The 19,076-nt window shown below is 41.4% G+C and overlaps 1 protein-coding gene across 8 annotated transcripts in view; it reads right to left on the bottom strand.

Moving 5' to 3' along the window:
• The window catches only part of rapgef2b (Rap guanine nucleotide exchange factor 2b), a 386,003-nt gene that overhangs the window by 82,351 nt on the left and 284,576 nt on the right, over positions 1-19,076 (bottom strand). For 7 of the 8 annotated variants that reach the window (XM_062039897.1, XM_062039899.1, XM_062039900.1 and 4 more), the window contains 4 exons: positions 17,971-18,128; positions 17,886-17,900; positions 4,284-4,524; positions 3,830-4,213 (listed from right to left, as the gene is read on the bottom strand). In XM_062039897.1, coding sequence (XP_061895881.1) covers positions 3,830-4,213; positions 4,284-4,524; positions 17,886-17,900; positions 17,971-18,128 — 798 coding nt within the window. The remainder of the gene's footprint in view (positions 1-3,829; positions 4,214-4,283; positions 4,525-17,885; positions 17,901-17,970; positions 18,129-19,076) is intronic. The other variant, XM_062039896.1, reaches the window with a different exon arrangement.

The following is a 19,076-nucleotide window of genomic DNA, read 5'->3' as shown; positions in this document are numbered from 1 at the left end:
AAGGACTGAAGTAGCAGTGTGAGTGTGGACAAAACTAAGGACTGAAGTAGCAGTGTGAGTGTGGACAAAACTAAGGACTGAAGTAGCAGTGTGAGTGTGGACAAAACTAAGGACTGAAGTAGCAGTGTGAGTGTGGACAAAACTAAGGACTGCAGTAGCAGTGTGAGTGTGGACAAAACTAAGGACTGCAGTAGCAGTGTGAGTGTGGACAAAACTAAGGACTGAAGTAGCAGTGTGAGTGTGGACAAAACTAAGGACTGAAGTAGCAGTGTGAGTGTGGACAAAACTAAGGACTGAAGTAGCAGTGTGAGTGTGGACAAAACTAAGGATTGAAGTAGCAGTGTGAGTGTGGACAAAACTAAGGACTGAAGTAGCAGTGTGAGTGTGGACAAAACTAAGGACTGAAGTAGCAGTGTGAGTGTGGACAAAACTAAGGACTGAAGTAGCAGAGTGAGTGTGGACAAAACTAAGGACTGCAGTAGCAGTGTGAGTGTGGACAAAACTAAGGACTGCAGTAGCAGTGTGAGTGTGGACAAAACTAAGGACTGAAGTAGCAGTGTGAGTGTGGACAAAACTAAGGACTGAAGTAGCAGTGTGAGTGTGGACAAAACTAAGGACTGAAGTAGCAGTGTGAGTGTGGACAAAACTAAGGACTGAAGTAGCAGTGTGAGTGTGGACAAAACTAAGGACTGAAGTAGCAGTGTGAGTGTGGACAAAACTAAGGACTGAAGTAGCAGTGTGAGTGTGGACAAAACTAAGGACTGAAGTAGCAGTGTGAGTGTGGACAAAACTAAGGACTGAAGTAGCAGTGTGAGTGTGGACAAAACTAAGGACTGCAGTAGCAGTGTGAGTGTGGACAAAACTAAGGACTGAAGTAGCAGTGTGAGTGTGGACAAAACTAAGGACTGAAGTAGCAGTGTGAGTGTGGACAAAACTAAGGACTGCAGTAGCAGTGTGAGTGTGGACAAAACTAAGGACTGAAGTAGCAGTGTGAGTGTGGACAAAACTAAGGACTGAAGTAGCAGTGTGAGTGTGGACAAAACTAAGGACTGAAGTAGCAGTGTGAGTGTGGACAAAACTAAGGACTGAAGTAGCAGAGTGAGTGTGGACAAAACTAAGGACTGCAGTAGCAGTGTGAGTGTGGACAAAACTAAGGACTGAAGTAGCAGTGTGAGTGTGGACAAAACTAAGGACTGAAGTAGCAGTGTGAGTGTGGACAAAACTAAGGACTGAAGTAGCAGTGTGAGTGTGGACAAAACTAAGGACTGAAGTAGCAGTGTGAGTGTGGACAAAACTAAGGACTGAAGTAGCAGTGTGAGTGTGGACAAAACTAAGGACTGAAGTAGCAGTGTGAGTGTGGACAAAACTAAGGACTGAAGTAGCAGTGTGAGTGTGGACAAAACTAAGGACTGAAGTAGCAGTGTGAGTGTGGACAAAACTAAGGACTGAAGTAGCAGTGTGAGTGTGGACAAAACTAAGGACTGCAGTAGCAGTGTGAGTGTGGACAAAACTAAGGACTGAAGTAGCAGTGTGAGTGTGGACAAAACTAAGGACTGCAGTAGCAGTGTGAGTGTGGACAAAACTAAGGACTGAAGTAGCAGTGTGAGTGTGGACAAAACTAAGGACTGAAGTAGCAGTGTGAGTGTGGACAAAACTAAGGACTGAAGTAGCAGTGTGAGTGTGGACAAAACTAAGGACTGAAGTAGCAGAGTGAGTGTGGACAAAACTAAGGACTGCAGTAGCAGTGTGAGTGTGGACAAAACTAAGGACTGAAGTAGCAGTGTGAGTGTGGACAAAACTAAGGACTGAAGTAGCAGTGTGAGTGTGGACAAAACTAAGGACTGAAGTAGCAGTGTGAGTGTGGACAAAACTAAGGACTGAAGTAGCAGTGTGAGTGTGGACAAAACTAAGGACTGAAGTAGCAGTGTGAGTGTGGACAAAACTAAGGACTGAAGTAGCAGTGTGAGTGTGGACAAAACTAAGGACTGAAGTAGCAGTGTGAGTGTGGACAAAACTAAGGACTGAAGTAGCAGTGTGAGTGTGGACAAAACTAAGGACTGAAGTAGCAGTGTGAGTGTGGACAAAACTAAGGACTGCAGTAGCAGTGTGAGTGTGGACAAAACTAAGGACTGAAGTAGCAGTGTGAGTGTGGACAAAACTAAGGACTGAAGTAGCAGTGTGAGTGTGGACAAAACTAAGGACTGCAGTAGCAGTGCGAGTGTTGACAAAACTAAGGATTGAAGTAGCAGTGTGAGTGTGGACAAAACTAAGGACTGAAGTAGCAGTGTGAGTGTGGACAAAACTAAGGACTGAAGTAGCAGTGTGAGTGTGGACAAAACTAAGGACTGAAGTAGCAGTGTGAGTGTGGACCAAACTAAGGACTGAAGTAGCAGTGTGAGTGTGGACAAAACTAAGGACTGAAGTAGCAGTGTGAGTGTGGACAAAACTAAGGACTGAAGTAGCAGTGTGAGTGTGGACAAAACTAAGGACTGAAGTAGCAGTGTGAGTGTGGACAAAACTAAGGACTGAAGTAGCAGTGTGAGTGTGGACAAAACTAAGGACTGAAGTAGCAGTGTGAGTGTGGACAAAACTAAGGACTGAAGTAGCAGTGTGAGTGTGGACAAAACTAAGGACTGAAGTAGCAGTGTGAGTGTGGACAAAACTAAGGACTGAAGTAGCAGTGTGAGTGTGGACAAAACTAAGGACTGAAGTAGCAGTGTGAGTGTGGACAAAACTAAGGACTGAAGTAGCAGTGTGAGTGTGGACAAAACTAAGGACTGAAGTAGCAATGTGAGTGTGGACAAAACTAAGGACTGAAGTAGCAGTGTGAGTGTGGACAAAACTAAGGAAATGTCCATTTAAGATTCACTTCAATTTACCACACCAGATGGAGCGCAAACCTGCAACACCTCCAAAAAAGTACACATGGACTCAGTCCAAAAAAATAAAGTGTCAGGCCATTCAGTTCTACTCCAGTCCTGTAGGTGGCGGTGATGCACGTTACTAAGTGGGTGCTTAGTGAGTTGTTATTTGAGTCATATTGCAGTCTACACGTATCTCTTATGTGTGACTGCCATCATATCGCAGTCTACACGTATCTCTTATGTGTGACTGCCATCATGTTGCAGTCTACACGTATCTCTTATGTGTGACTGCCATCATGTTGCAGTCTACACGTATCTCTTATGTGTGACTGCCATCATGTTGCAGTCTACACGTATCTCTTATGTGTGACTGCCATCATAGTGCAGTCTACATGTATCTCTTATGTTTGACTGCCATCATATCGCAGTCTACATGTATTTCTTATGTTTGACTGCCATCATATCGCAGTCTACGCGTATCTCTTATGTGTGACTGCCATCATAGTGCAGTCTACATGTATCTCTTATGTTTGACTGCCATCATATTGCAGTCTACACGTATCTCTTATGTGTGACTGCCATCATAGTGCAGTCTACACGCATCTCTTATGTGTGACTGCCATCATATTGCAGTCTACACGTATCTCTTATGTGTGACTGCCATCATAGTGCAGTCTACACGTATCTCTTATGTGTGACTGCCATCATATTGCAGTCTACACATATCTCTTATGTTTGACTGCCATCTACTAGTCACAATTATCATTACACCGTGTACCAAATAAAATAGCTTTGAGGTCGGTAAGCACAACCAGAATGATTCCGTACATTAGGTGCACCGGGTTATAAGGCGCACTGTCCAGTTTTAGGAAAAAAAAAAAGATTTGAAGTTGGCCTTACAGTCTGAAAAAGATGTAATCTTGTTAAAACATGCCAAAGTTGGACATAAAGCAAAGTGGACTGACCTGATGATGGCAAACATGGAGTTGAAGTTCTTGCACTCGCGACAGTGCAGTGCAATCTTGATGAAGTGCTTGACCGTCTTCATGCGCTTGAGCTGGTTGGGCTCGCGCGTCACCTCGGTGGCCACCCAGAAGGTCTCGTGGTTGATGGCCTCCTCGAAGCGCTTGAGGCTGGCCGAGCCCGCCTTGGAGCGCAGCTTGAACAGGTCGTCGATGTACTCTGTGGGCTCGATGGCGCAGAAGAGTTGGAAGGCGCGCATGGACAGCTGCGTGGCCACCTCCACCGTGCTGAGCTGCAGCAGGCAGATCTGGCCCTCGCGGAGGAGGTCCTGGGCGTCCTCGTCGGAGCACAGCGTCTCCGTCTCCATGTTGCTCTTCAAGTAGTATCTGCGGGTGTGCACAGTCTTGAGTGTGACATCATCTGCAACATGCTGAACTACTGTCACGGTGCTAGCACCTTCCACTTAGCTGTATCCTGTCTGCTAGCTTGGACAGCTGCTCTGGTAGCCGCCGCTGCTTGATGACGCCCTCGGGGGTGACGGACACCTCGCATAGCGAATACGCCTCGGGCGCAGCCGTCAAGGCAAACTCCCTGATGGCCTGGACGACCACCTCCTTAGCCGTGGTGTCCTTGCCAATCATGACGTAGCGGGACTGCTGATCAGCTTTGAAGACGCGCAACACCTGGTCTGACATGTCTGGAAGTGAAGAGTTAAAGTTAAAGTACCAATGATTGAAGACATGCAACACCTGGTCTGACATGTCTGGAAGTGAAGAGTTCAAGTTAAAGTACCAATGATTGAAGACATGCAACACCTGGTCTGACATGTCTGGAAGTGAAGAGTTCAAGTTAAAGTACCAATGATTGAAGACGCGCAACACCTGGTCTGACATGTCTGGAAGTGAAGAGTTAAAGTTAAAGTACCACTGATTGAAGACGCGCAACACCTGGTCTGACATGTCTGGAAGTGAAGAGTTAAAGTTAAAGTACCAATGATTGAAGACGCGCAACACCTGGTCTGACATGTCTGGAAGTGAAGAGTTAAAGTTAAAGTACCACTGATTGAAGACGCGCAACACCTGGTCTGACATGTCTGGAAGTGAAGAGTTAAAGTTAAAGTACCAATGATTGAAGACGCGCAACACCTGGTCTGACATGTCTGGAAGTGAAGAGTTAAAGTTAAAGTACCAATGATTGAAGACGCGCAACACCTGGTCTGACATGTCTGGAAGTGAAGAGTTAAAGTTAAAGTACCAATGATTGAAGACGCGCAACACCTGGTCTGACATGTCTGGAAGTGAAGAGTTAAAGTTAAAGTACCACTGATTGAAGACGCGCAACACCTGGTCTGACATGTCTGGAAGTGAAGAGTTAAAGTTAAAGTACCAATGATTGAAGACGCGCAACACCTGGTCTGACATGTCTGGAAGTGAAGAGTTAAAGTTAAAGTACCACTGATTGAAGACGCGCAACACCTGGTCTGACATGTCTGGAAGTGAAGAGTTAAAGTTAAAGTACCAATGATTGAAGACGCGCAACACCTGGTCTGACATGTCTGGAAGTGAAGAGTTAAAGTTAAAGTACCACTGATTGAAGACGCGCAACACCTGGTCTGACATGTCTGGAAGTAAAGAGTTAAAGTTAAAGTACCAATGATTGAAGACGCGCAACACCTGGTCTGACATGTCTGGAAGTGAAGAGTTAAAGTTAAAGTACCACTGATTGAAGACGCGCAACACCTGGTCTGACATGTCTGGAAGTGAAGAGTTAAAGTTAAAGTACCAATGATTGAAGACGCGCAACACCTGGTCTGACATGTCTGGAAGTGAAGAGTTAAAGTTAAAGTACCACTGATTGAAGACGCGCAACACCTGGTCTGACATGTCTGGAAGTGAAGAGTTAAAGTTAAAGTACCAATGATTGAAGACGCGCAACACCTGGTCTGACATGTATGGAAGTGAAGAGTTAAAGTTAAAGTACCAATGATTGAAGACGCGCAACACCTGGTCTGACATGTCTGGAAGTGAAGAGTTAAAGTTAAAGTACCAATGATTGAAGACGCGCAACACCTGGTCTGACATGTATGGAAGTGAAGAGTTAAAGTTAAAGTACCAATGATTGAAGACGCGCAACACCTGGTCTGACATGTCTGGAAGTGAAGAGTTAAAGTTAAAGTACCAACGATTGAAGACGCGCAACACCTGGTCTGACATGTCTGGAAGTGAAGAGTTAAAGTTAAAGTACCACTGATTGAAGACGCGCAACACCTGGTCTGACATGTGTGGAAGTGAAGAGTTAAAGTTAAAGTACCAATGATTGAAGACGCGCAACACCTGGTCTGACATGTCTGGAAGTGAAGAGTTAAAGTTAAAGTACCAATGATTGAAGACGCGCAACACCTGGTCTGACATGTATGGAAGTGAAGAGTTAAAGTTAAAGTACCAATGATTGAAGACGCGCAACACCTGGTCTGACATGTCTGGAAGTGAAGAGTTAAAGTTAAAGTACCAATGATTGAAGACGCGCAACACCTGGTCTGACATGTATGGAAGTGAAGAGTTAAAGTTAAAGTACCAATGATTGAAGACGCGCAACACCTGGTCTGACATGTCTGGAAGTGAAGAGTTAAAGTTAAAGTACCAATGATTGAAGACGCGCAACACCTGGTCTGACATGTATGGAAGTGAAGAGTTAAAGTTAAAGTACCAATGATTGAAGACGCGCAACACCTGGTCTGACATGTCTGGAAGTGAAGAGTTAAAGTTAAAGTACCAATGATTGAAGACGCGCAACACCTGGTCTGACATGTATGGAAGTGAAGAGTTAAAGTTAAAGTACCAATGATTGAAGACGCGCAACACCTGGTCTGACATGTCTGGAAGTGAAGAGTTAAAGTTAAAGTACCAATGATTGAAGACGCGCAACACCTGGTCTGACATGTATGGAAGTGAAGAGTTAAAGTTAAAGTACCAATGATTGAAGACGCGCAACACCTGGTCTGACATGTCTGGAAGTGAAGAGTTAAAGTTAAAGTACCAATGATTGAAGACGCGCAACACCTGGTCTGACATGTCCGGAAGTGAAGAGTTAAAGTTAAAGTACCACTGATTGAAGACGCGCAACACCTGGTCTGACATGTATGGAAGTGAAGAGTTAAAGTTAAAGTACCAATGATTGAAGACGCGCAACACCTGGTCTGACATGTCTGGAAGTGAAGAGTTAAAGTTAAAGTACCAATGATTGAAGACGCGCAACACCTGGTCTGACATGTCTGGAAGTGAAGAGTTAAAGTTAAAGTACCAATGATTGAAGACGCGCAACACCTGGTCTGACATGTATGGAAGTGAAGAGTTAAAGTTAAAGTACCAATGATTGAAGACGCGCAACACCTGGTCTGACATGTCTGGAAGTGAAGAGTTAAAGTTAAAGTACCAATGATTGAAGACGCGCAACACCTGGTCTGACATGTCTGGAAGTGAAGAGTTAAAGTTAAAGTACCACTGATTGAAGACGCGCAACACCTGGTCTGACATGTCTGGAAGTGAAGAGTTAAAGTTAAAGTACCAATGATTGAAGACGCGCAACACCTGGTCTGACATGTATGGAAGTGAAGAGTTAAAGTTAAAGTACCAATGATTGAAGACGCGCAACACCTGGTCTGACATGTCTGGAAGTGAAGAGTTAAAGTTAAAGTACCACTGATTGAAGACGCGCAACACCTGGTCTGACATGTCTGGAAGTGAAGAGTTAAAGTTAAAGTACCAATGATTGAAGACGCGCAACACCTGGTCTGACATGTCTGGAAGTGAAGAGTTAAAGTTAAAGTACCACTGATTGAAGACGCGCAACACCTGGTCTGACATGTCTGGAAGTGAAGAGTTAAAGTTAAAGTACCACTGATTGAAGACGCGCAACACCTGGTCTGACATGTATGGAAGTGAAGAGTTAAAGTTAAAGTACCAATGATTGAAGACGCGCAACACCTGGTCTGACATGTCTGGAAGTGAAGAGTTAAAGTTAAAGTACCAATGATTGAAGACGCGCAACACCTGGTCTGACATGTATGGAAGTGAAGAGTTAAAGTTAAAGTACCAATGATTGAAGACGCGCAACACCTGGTCTGACATGTATGGAAGTGAAGAGTTAAAGTTAAAGTACCAATGATTGAAGACGCGCAACACCTGGTCTGACATGTCTGGAAGTGAAGAGTTAAAGTTAAAGTACCAATGATTGAAGACGCGCAACACCTGGTCTGACATGTCTGGAAGTGAAGAGTTAAAGTTAAAGTACCAATGATTGAAGACGCGCAACACCTGGTCTGACATGTATGGAAGTGAAGAGTTAAAGTTAAAGTACCAATGATTGAAGACGCGCAACACCTGGTCTGACATGTCTGGAAGTGAAGAGTTAAAGTTAAAGTACCAATGATTGAAGACGCGCAACACCTGGTCTGACATGTCTGGAAGTGAAGAGTTAAAGTTAAAGTACCACTGATTGAAGACGCGCAACACCTGGTCTGACATGTCTGGAAGTAAAGAGTTAAAGTTAAAGTACCAATGATTGAAGACGCGCAACACCTGGTCTGACATGTCTGGAAGTGAAGAGTTAAAGTTAAAGTACCAATGATTGAAGACGCGCAACACCTGGTCTGACATGTCTGGAAGTGAAGAGTTAAAGTTAAAGTACCACTGATTGAAGACGCGCAACACCTGGTCTGACATGTCTGGAAGTGAAGAGTTAAAGTTAAAGTACCAATGATTGAAGACGCGCAACACCTGGTCTGACATGTATGGAAGTGAAGAGTTAAAGTTAAAGTACCAATGATTGAAGACGCGCAACACCTGGTCTGACATGTCTGGAAGTGAAGAGTTAAAGTTAAAGTACCACTGATTGAAGACGCGCAACACCTGGTCTGACATGTCTGGAAGTGAAGAGTTAAAGTTAAAGTACCAATGATTGAAGACGCGCAACACCTGGTCTGACATGTCTGGAAGTGAAGAGTTAAAGTTAAAGTACCACTGATTGAAGACGCGCAACACCTGGTCTGACATGTCTGGAAGTGAAGAGTTAAAGTTAAAGTACCACTGATTGAAGACGCGCAACACCTGGTCTGACATGTATGGAAGTGAAGAGTTAAAGTTAAAGTACCAATGATTGAAGACGCGCAACACCTGGTCTGACATGTCTGGAAGTGAAGAGTTAAAGTTAAAGTACCAATGATTGAAGACGCGCAACACCTGGTCTGACATGTATGGAAGTGAAGAGTTAAAGTTAAAGTACCAATGATTGAAGACGCGCAACACCTGGTCTGACATGTATGGAAGTGAAGAGTTAAAGTTAAAGTACCAATGATTGAAGACGCGCAACACCTGGTCTGACATGTCTGGAAGTGAAGAGTTAAAGTTAAAGTACCAATGATTGAAGACGCGCAACACCTGGTCTGACATGTCTGGAAGTGAAGAGTTAAAGTTAAAGTACCAATGATTGAAGACGCGCAACACCTGGTCTGACATGTATGGAAGTGAAGAGTTAAAGTTAAAGTACCAATGATTGAAGACGCGCAACACCTGGTCTGACATGTCTGGAAGTGAAGAGTTCAAGTTAAAGTACCAATGATTGAAGACGCGCAACACCTGGTCTGACATGTCTGGAAGTGAAGAGTTAAAGTTAAAGTACCACTGATTGAAGACGCGCAACACCTGGTCTGACATGTCTGGAAGTGAAGAGTTAAAGTTAAAGTACCAATGATTGAAGACGCGCAACACCTGGTCTGACATGTATGGAAGTGAAGAGTTAAAGTTAAAGTACCAATGATTGAAGACGCGCAACACCTGGTCTGACATGTATGGAAGTGAAGAGTTAAAGTTAAAGTACCAATGATTGAAGACGCGCAACACCTGGTCTGACATGTCTGGAAGTGAAGAGGTGGGTAAGGCAGCCATCTTGGAAGGCACCAGCAGAGGGTGCTGTTCATTCACCTTCACCATCAGAGCCTCCCCTTTTGTCAACTTTCATTAATAACTTGTACTTGTGTACCTGAAATACTTCCATAGGCGCTTGAGGTGCTGCTACCTTTCTGTAAAACTTGCTTTTTGGTTTAAACAAGGCTGTGATGTATTAATGATTGCAACATACATTTATTGCTGTACAAAAACATTTATTTGGTATTTTATGATAAATAATAATGATAAATGGGTTATACTTGTATAGCGCTTTTCTACCTTCAAGGTACTCAAAGCGCTTTGACACTATTTACACATTCACCCATTCACACACACATTCACACACACATTCACACACACCTTCACACACACCTTCACACACACATTCACACACACCTTCACACACACATTCACACACACATTCACACACACCTTCACACACACCTTCACACACACATTCACACACACATTCACACACACATTCACACACACCTTCACACACACCTTCACACACACCTTCACACACACATTCACACACACCTTCACACACACATTCACACACACATTCACACACACATTCACACACACATTCACACACACCTTCACACACACATTCACACACACATTCACACACACCTTCACACACACATTCACACACACATTCACACACACATTCACACACACATTCACACACACCTTCACACACACATTCACACACACATTCACACACACCTTCACACACACATTCACACACACATTCACACACACATTCACACACACCTTCACACACACATTCACACACACATTCACACACACATTCACACACACCTTCACACACACATTCACACACACATTCACACACACATTCACACACACATTCACACACTGATGGCGGGAGCTGCCATGCAAGGCACTAACCAGCAGCCATCAGGAGCAAGGGTGAAATGTCTTGCCCAAGGCCACAACGGACGTGACTAGGATGGTAGAAGGTGGGAATTGAACCCCAGTAACCAGCAACACTCCGATTGCTGGCATGGCCACTCTACCAACTTCGCCACGCCGTCCCTTTTTATTTTATGCCACTTAAAAGGTTATTTATCATTTATTGTCTTTTTTTTCTATCCTAATATTAATATTACTACTATTATTTGCTCAATGTTATGTTTTCATTAATTTATTTATTATTATTATATATATATTATATTTTTTATAATTAAAATAATTATTTTATAAAATTTATAATATAATATACATAATATATTATATTATAATTCATTAGTTATATTGTATTATTACATACAGTACAGGCCATTGTAGATAGTCACATCACAACTAGGAATGAACACATGTGGAGTTATGTACTTAACAAAAAAAAAAGTGAAATAACTGAAAACATGTTTTATATGCTAGTTTCTTTAAAATAGCCACACTTTGCTCTGATTACTGCTTTGCACACTCTTGGCATTCTCTCCATGAGCTTCAAGAGGTAGTCACCTGAAATGGTTTTCACTTCACAGGTGCGCTTGAAGCTCATGGAGAGAATGCCAAGAGTGTGCAAAGCAGTAATCAGAGCAAAGGGTGGCTATTTTGAAGAACATATTTGAATGCCTTCAGTGACAATGTATAATGTAAATAGTCATGGAAATTAAGAAAACCCATTGAATGAGAAGAAGGTGTGTCCAAACTTTTGTCCTGTAATGTATATTTGATCATGTTTCATACTATTTTCTGGATGGCCTTCATTGGAGTTATTATTTCATGTGGACGCCTCAAAAGTGGCTTTTTTCCTTCAATCCTCAGTGCCATGCCATCTTTTGTTTTTCTCAATAGTGCTGTGTGTGTGTGTGTGTGTGTGTGTGTGTGTGTGTGTGTGTGTGTGTGTGTGTGTGTGTGTGTGTGTGTGTGTGTGTGTGTGTGTGTGTGTGTGTGTGTGTGTGTGTGTGTGTGTGTGTGTGTGTGTGCACATATTTTGTTCTCTTCTTCCATTTTTTTTATATTGCACTTTGTTTTTGCCACTTGCCTGTGTATGTAAAGTATTATATCAATCAAGTTTGATTTGATTGGATACATCATCCCCAACTAGGAATGGGAACCAAATTCAGTACTTTTATTAGCACCAACTGAATTGCGTGGATACTAGCAGGTATCATCAAATGCCATATTGCCATACCTTTACTGTACGTTGAGCGCGTGTGGCTGCAGACTAAACAGCAGCACATGTAAACAATCAAGCAGACAAAGTCACTCCAAGAAATGTTGCAAATGTCAACGTCAACAAAGCAAGATGCCTGGCAGGATGTTGGGTAAGTCTCCATTCTTGCTTGGCAGGATGTTGGGTAAGTCTCCATTCTTGCTTGGCAGGATGTTGGGTAAGTCTCCATTGTTCCAAAATGCACTAGTTTGATGCTCATTTAGCTTGATATTGCCACAGACATGCTACTATTAGCATGACCCATTTTACATGCTGATTTTAACATCTCACATTGTAGTCATGAAAACTACAACTAAGATGGTGTGTAAGTAAGCACAATAATGCAACAATACAGTACTACCATGTAATGTCTTGTCATTGCCACATAGGAGTTAGACAATACAACAATACAGTACTACCATGTAATGTCTTGTCATTGCCACATGGGAGCTAGACAATACAACAATACAGTACTACCATGTAATGTCTTGTCATTGCCACATAGGAGTTAGACAATACAACAATACAGTACTACCATCTAATGTCTTGTCATTGCCACATAGGAGTTAGACAATACAACAATACAGTACTACCATCTAATGTCTTGTCATTGCCACATAGGAGTTAGACAATACAACAATACAGTACTACCATGTAATGTCTTGTCATTGCCACATAGGAGTTAGACAATACAACAATACAGTACTACCATGTAATGTCTTGTCATTGCCACATAGGAGTTAGACAATACAACAATACAGTACTACCATCTAATGTCTTGTCATTGCCACATAGGAGTTAGACAATACAACAATACAGTACTACCATGTAATGTCTTGTCATTGCCACATGGGAGCTAGACAATACAACAATACAGTACTACCATGTAATGTCTTGTCATTGCCACATAGGAGTTAGACAATACAACAATACAGTACTACCATGTAATGTCTTGTCATTGCCACATAGGAGTTAGACAATACAACAATACAGTACTACCATGTAATGTCTTGTCATTGCCACATAGGAGTTAGACAATACAACAATACAGTACTACCATGTAATGTCTTGTCATTGCCACATGGGAGTTAGACAATACAACAATACAGTACTACCATGTAATGTCTTGTCATTGCCACATAGGAGTTAGACAATACAACAATACAGTACTACCATCTAATGTCTTGTCATTGCCACATGGGAGTTAGACAATACAACAATACAGTACTACCATGTAATGTCTTGTCATTGCCACATAGGAGTTAGACAATACAACAATACAGTACTACCATGTAATGTCTTGTCATTGCCACATGGGAGTTAGACAATACAACAATACAGTACTACCATCTAATGTCTTGTCATTGCCACATAGGAGTTAGACAATACAACAATACAGTACTACCATCTAATGTCTTGTCATTGCCACATAGGAGTTAGACAATACAACAATACAGTACTACCATGTAATGTCTTGTCATTGCCACATGGGAGTTAGACAATACAACAATACAGTACTACCATCTAATGTCTTGCCATTGCCACATGGGAGTTAGACAATACAACAATACAGTACTACCATGTAATGTCTTGTCATTGCCACATAGGAGTTAGACAATACAACAATACAGTACTACCATCTAATGTCTTGTCATTGCCACATAGGAGTTAGACAATACAACAATACAGTACTACCATGTAATGTCTTGTCATTGCCACATGGGAGTTAGATAATACAACAATACAGTACTACCATGTAATGTCTTGTCATTGCCACATAGGAGTTAGACAATACAACAATACAGTACTACCATGTAATGTCTTGTCATTGCCACATAGGAGTTAGACAATACAACAATACAGTACTACCATGTAATGTCTTGTCATTGCCACATAGGAGTTAGACAATACAACAATACAGTACTACCATGTAATGTCTTGTCATTGCCACATAGGAGTTAGACAATACAACAATACAGTACTACCATCTAATGTCTTGTCATTGCCACATAGGAGTTAGACAATACAACAATACAGTACTACCATGTAATGTCTTGTCATTGCCACATAGGAGTTAGACAATACAACAATACAGTACTACCATGTAATGTCTTGTCATTGCCACATAGGAGTTAGACAATACAACAATACAGTACTACCATGTAAGGTCTTGTCATTGCCACATAGGAGTTAGACAATACAACAATACAGTACTACCATGTAATGTCTTGTCATTGCCACATAGGAGTTAGACAATACAACAATACAGTACTACCATGTAATGTCTTGGACGTGCAACTGCATTGCAAACGAGATCAAATGGTACAATAAAATAAGATATAACAATTGGACAGCAAAGTTATCATAACCAGCTCATTTTTAAATGTATAAAATATTGTTTTTGATTTTAAAAAATTTACATTTATTAAACCACACAAAAGTACGGAAATTTGGTACCGTCGAGTACCGGTATCGATTCCCAGGTACCGGGAACTGGTACCATGTGAACAGTATGTATTCGTATTGCTAACAGTAAAAGAAACTCCACCCATCCATTCCCATTTTATTTGGACTATAGATCACAATTCTATTTTTTCTACATGTTCTATTCTACTATAATCTACTCTAATTAACCTCTGCTATTTATAATGTATACTATTCATATCATATTGTATTTGAGTTATTATTAGGGATGTCCGATAATGGCTTTTTGTCGATATCCGATATTCCGATATTGTCCAAATCTTTAATTACCGATACCGATATCAACCGATACCGATATCAACCGATACAGATAATTACAGTTGTGGAATTAACACATTATTATGCCTAATTTGGACAATCAGGTATGGTGAAGATAAGGTCCTTTTAAAAAAAATTAATACAATAAAAAAAGATAAATACATTAAAAACATTTTCTTGAATAAAAAGAAAGTAAAACAATATAAAAACAGTTACATAGAAACTAGTAATGAATGAAAATGAGTCAAATGAAGTGTTAAAGGTTAGTACTATTAGTGGAGCACAATCATGTGTGCTTACGGACTGTATCCCTTGCAGACTGTATTGATATATAATGCTTACGGACTGTATCCCTTGCAGACTGTATTGATATATATTGATATATAATGCTTACGGACTGTATCCCTTGCAGATTGTATTGATATATAATGCTTATGGACTGTATCCCTTGCAGACTGTATTTGATATATATTGATATATAATGCTTACGGACTGTATCCCTTGCAGACTGTATTGATATATATTGATATATAATGCTTACGGACTGTATCCCTTGCAGACTGTATTGATATATATTGATATATAATGCTTACGGACTGTATCCCTTGCAGACTGTATTGATATATATTGATATATAATGCTTACGGACTGTATCCCTTGCAGACTGTATTGATATATAATGCTTACGGACTGTATCCCTTGCAGACTGTATTGATATATATTGATATATAATGCTTACGGACTGTATCCCTTGCAGACTGTATTGATATATATTGATATATAATGTAGGAAGCAGAATATTAATAACAGAAAGAAACAACCCTTTTGTGTGAATGAGTGTAAATGGGGGAGGGAGGTTTTGTGGCTTGGTGCACTCATTGTAAGTGTATCTTGTGTTGTTTATGTTGATTTAATTTAAAAAAATAAAAAATAAAAACGATGCCAATAATAATAAAAAAAAAACGATACCGATAATTTCCGATATTACATTTTAAAGCATTTATCGGCCGATATTATCGGACATCTCTAGTTATTATGTACATATATTGTTGTTGTGCCACCTGGTGTCTCACGTGTGCTGCTATGACAATAAAGTGGCCACATTATATTGTATTATAGGTGCTTCTACATACATTATGATAATATCAATAAAATCATATTCTGGTTGATTTTAGCTAACTTTTTACTCAAACCTCCATTTTGTCTCCCAAGTGTGATGATGGTAGTGTGTCAAAGACAAGGAAGGGGAAAGTGAAAATGATATATTGTCCAAAGCTCCGAATGTGTCGAAATAAAACGGACATAGACCTAGGACGTCCTGTATAGTTATTATATTCCCATACATCCCAAATGACATACCGTACTACACCACCACCGTGCAAGTAAACACAATCAATCAAAACGTTGTTTCCCAGCATTCCGTCAGGTGAAGTCCATTAGCATGATTGAAAAGCCTTCATTCCAAAGTACCACAAATGTCCACACCACAGTAAAATAGCCATGTGCCCACAGGAGGAGGACGGGTCAAAGGTCAGTGCGAGTGCAGATTAGCCTTACTCAATTAGCCCCAGTGAAAAGAGAAGCTTTACTGCAAATTAGCCACAGCAGCTAACGAATGTCAAAGTCTGCAAAAAGTGATTGTGGGGTTGTGGGGTAAAAACCCTGTTTCCATATGAGTTGGGAAATGGTGTTAGATGTAAATATAAACAGAATACAATGATTTGCAAATCCTTTTCAAGCCATATTCAGTTGAATATGCTACAAAGACAACATATTTCATGTTCAAACTCATAAACTTTATTTTTGTTGCAAATAATCATTAACTTTAGAATTTGATGGCAGCAACACGTGACAAAGAAGTTGGGAAAGGTGGCAATAAATAGTGATAAAGTTGAGGAATGCTCATCAAACACTTATTTGGAACATCCCACAGGTGAACAGGCTAATTGGGAACAGGTGGGTGCCATGATTGGGGATAAAAGTAGATTCCATGAAATGCTCAGTCATTCACAAGAAAGGATGGGGCGAGGGTCACCACTTTGTCAACAAATGCCTGAGCAAATTGTTGAACAGTTTAAGAACAACCTTTCTCAAGCAGCTATTGCAAGGAATTGAGGGATTTCACCATCTACGCTCCGTAATATCATCAAAGGGTTCAGAGAATGTGGAGAAATCACTGCAGGTAAGCAGCTAAGCCCGTGACCTTCCATCCCTCAGGCTGTACTGCATCAACAAGCCACATCAGTGTGTAAAGGATATCACCACATGGAACACTTCAGAAACCCACTGTCAGTAACTACAGTTGGTCGCTACATCTGTAAGTGCAAGTTAAAACTCTCCTATGCAAGGTAAAAACCGTTTATCAACAACACCCACAAACACTTCGCTGGGCCTGAGCTCATCTAAGATGGACTGATACAAAGTGGAAAAAGTGTTCTGTGGTCTGACGAGTCCACATTTCAAATTGTTTTTGGAAACTGTGGACGTCGTGTCCTCCGGACCAAGGAGGAAAAGAACCATCTGGATTGTTCTAGGCGCAAAGTGTAAAAGGCAGCATGTGTGATGGTATGGGGGTGTATTAGTGGTCAAGACATGGGTAACTTACACATCTGTGAAGGCACCATTAATGCTGAAAGGTACATACAGCTTTTGGAGCAACATATGTTGTCATCCAAGCAACGTTACCATGGACGCCCCTGCTTATTTCAGCAAGACAATGCCAAGCCACGTGTTACATCAACGTAGTAAAAGAGTGCGGGTACTAGACTGGCCTGCCTGTAGTCCAGACATTGAAAATGTGTGGCACCTGCAATGTGAGAAGGGAGACCCCCGGACTGTTGAACAACTTAAGCTGTACATCAAGCAAGAATGGGAAAGAATTCCACTTCAAAAATGTGTCTCCTCACTTCCCAAACCTTTACTGAGTGTTGTTCAAAGGAAAGGCCATGTAACACAGTGGTGAACATGCCCTTTCCCAACTACTTTGGCACGTGTTGCAGCCATGAAATTCTAAGTTCATTATTATTTGCTTATCAGTTTGAACATGAAATATGTTGTCTTTGTAGCATATTCAACTGAATATGGCTTGAAAAGGATTCACAAATCATTGTATTCCGTTTATATTTACATCTAACACCATTTCCCAACTCATATGGAAACGGGGTTTGTACATAAGGTACTCACTCGGGGGGACCGGGACTGGAAGAAGACAAACAACATGGATGTAAGTAAGTACAGTAAGTACAGTATGTAAAACCTTGGCACTCACCAGGCTGATTGTTGAAGTCCAGGATGCGGTGGTGGGACTGCAGGAGGTCCGGGTTTGAAGACGACAGGTTGCCGCTGACGGGCAGTGCCGGTGGGATCTGTTTGGACTGCTTCATGCCCAAAATGCTGTCATCCTGCGACTGGCCCACGCACACGTCGCTATGACAACCAGACAGGGAGAGAGAAAGGGTGAGGCTGCAGTACAGTCATAAACAGACAGAGGGCGCAACTTCTTTTCACACTTGAAGCTGACTAAATGGCCAAACCACAACCTCAATAACACGCTTTCTCTTTTGGGGGCGTTCCTTTGTGGTCAAGTCATGTGATCAACTGCTAGTATGACGTCATTGCTGTATTTTATATAAACAACATGCATTTAAATGCTGATCTCAGCCGTGACCGTTTGTGCCCGGAGCCATTTGTGGCCTGGCAAAAAAGCCTTAAGCAGAATGTCTGATCTACAAACTACTAAAGCAGTGAAGTTGTCACGTTGTGTAAATGCTAAATAACAAGACAATACAACAAATCATTTTCAACTTATATTCAATTGAATAGACTGCAAAGACAACATATTTCATGTTCACACTGGAAAACTTTGTTATTTTTTGCAAATATTAGCTCATTTGGAATTTGATGCCTGCAACATGTTTCAAAAAAGCTGGCACAAGTGGCAAAAAAGAGTGATAAAGTTGAGGAATGCTCATCAAACACTTATTTGGAACATCCCACAGGTGTGCAGGCTAATTGGGAACAGGTGGGTGCCATGATTGGGTATAAAAGTAGATTCCATGAAATGCTCAGTCATTCACAAACAAGGATGGGGCGAGGGTCACCACTTTGTCAACAAATGCCTGAGCAAATTGTTGAAGAACAACATTTCTCAACAAGGAATTTAGGGATTTCAACATCTACGCTCCGTAATATCATCAAAACGTTCAGAAAACCTAAGAGAAATCCCTGCACGTATGCGGTAAGCCCGAAAACCAACATTGAATGCAAGTGACTTTCCATCCCTCAAGCGGTACTGCATCAAAATGTGTAAAGTGTGTAAAGGATATCACCACATGGGCTCAGGAACACTTCAGAAACCCACTGTCAGTAACTACA

This window comes from Entelurus aequoreus, linkage group LG28 (assembly GCF_033978785.1).
Source record: "Entelurus aequoreus isolate RoL-2023_Sb linkage group LG28, RoL_Eaeq_v1.1, whole genome shotgun sequence".
In the NCBI taxonomy this organism is placed as follows: Eukaryota; Metazoa; Chordata; class Actinopteri; order Syngnathiformes; family Syngnathidae; genus Entelurus; species Entelurus aequoreus.
The sequence above is the reverse complement of the archived record's forward strand: the minus strand, read 5'-3'. Positions and strand labels throughout refer to the sequence as shown.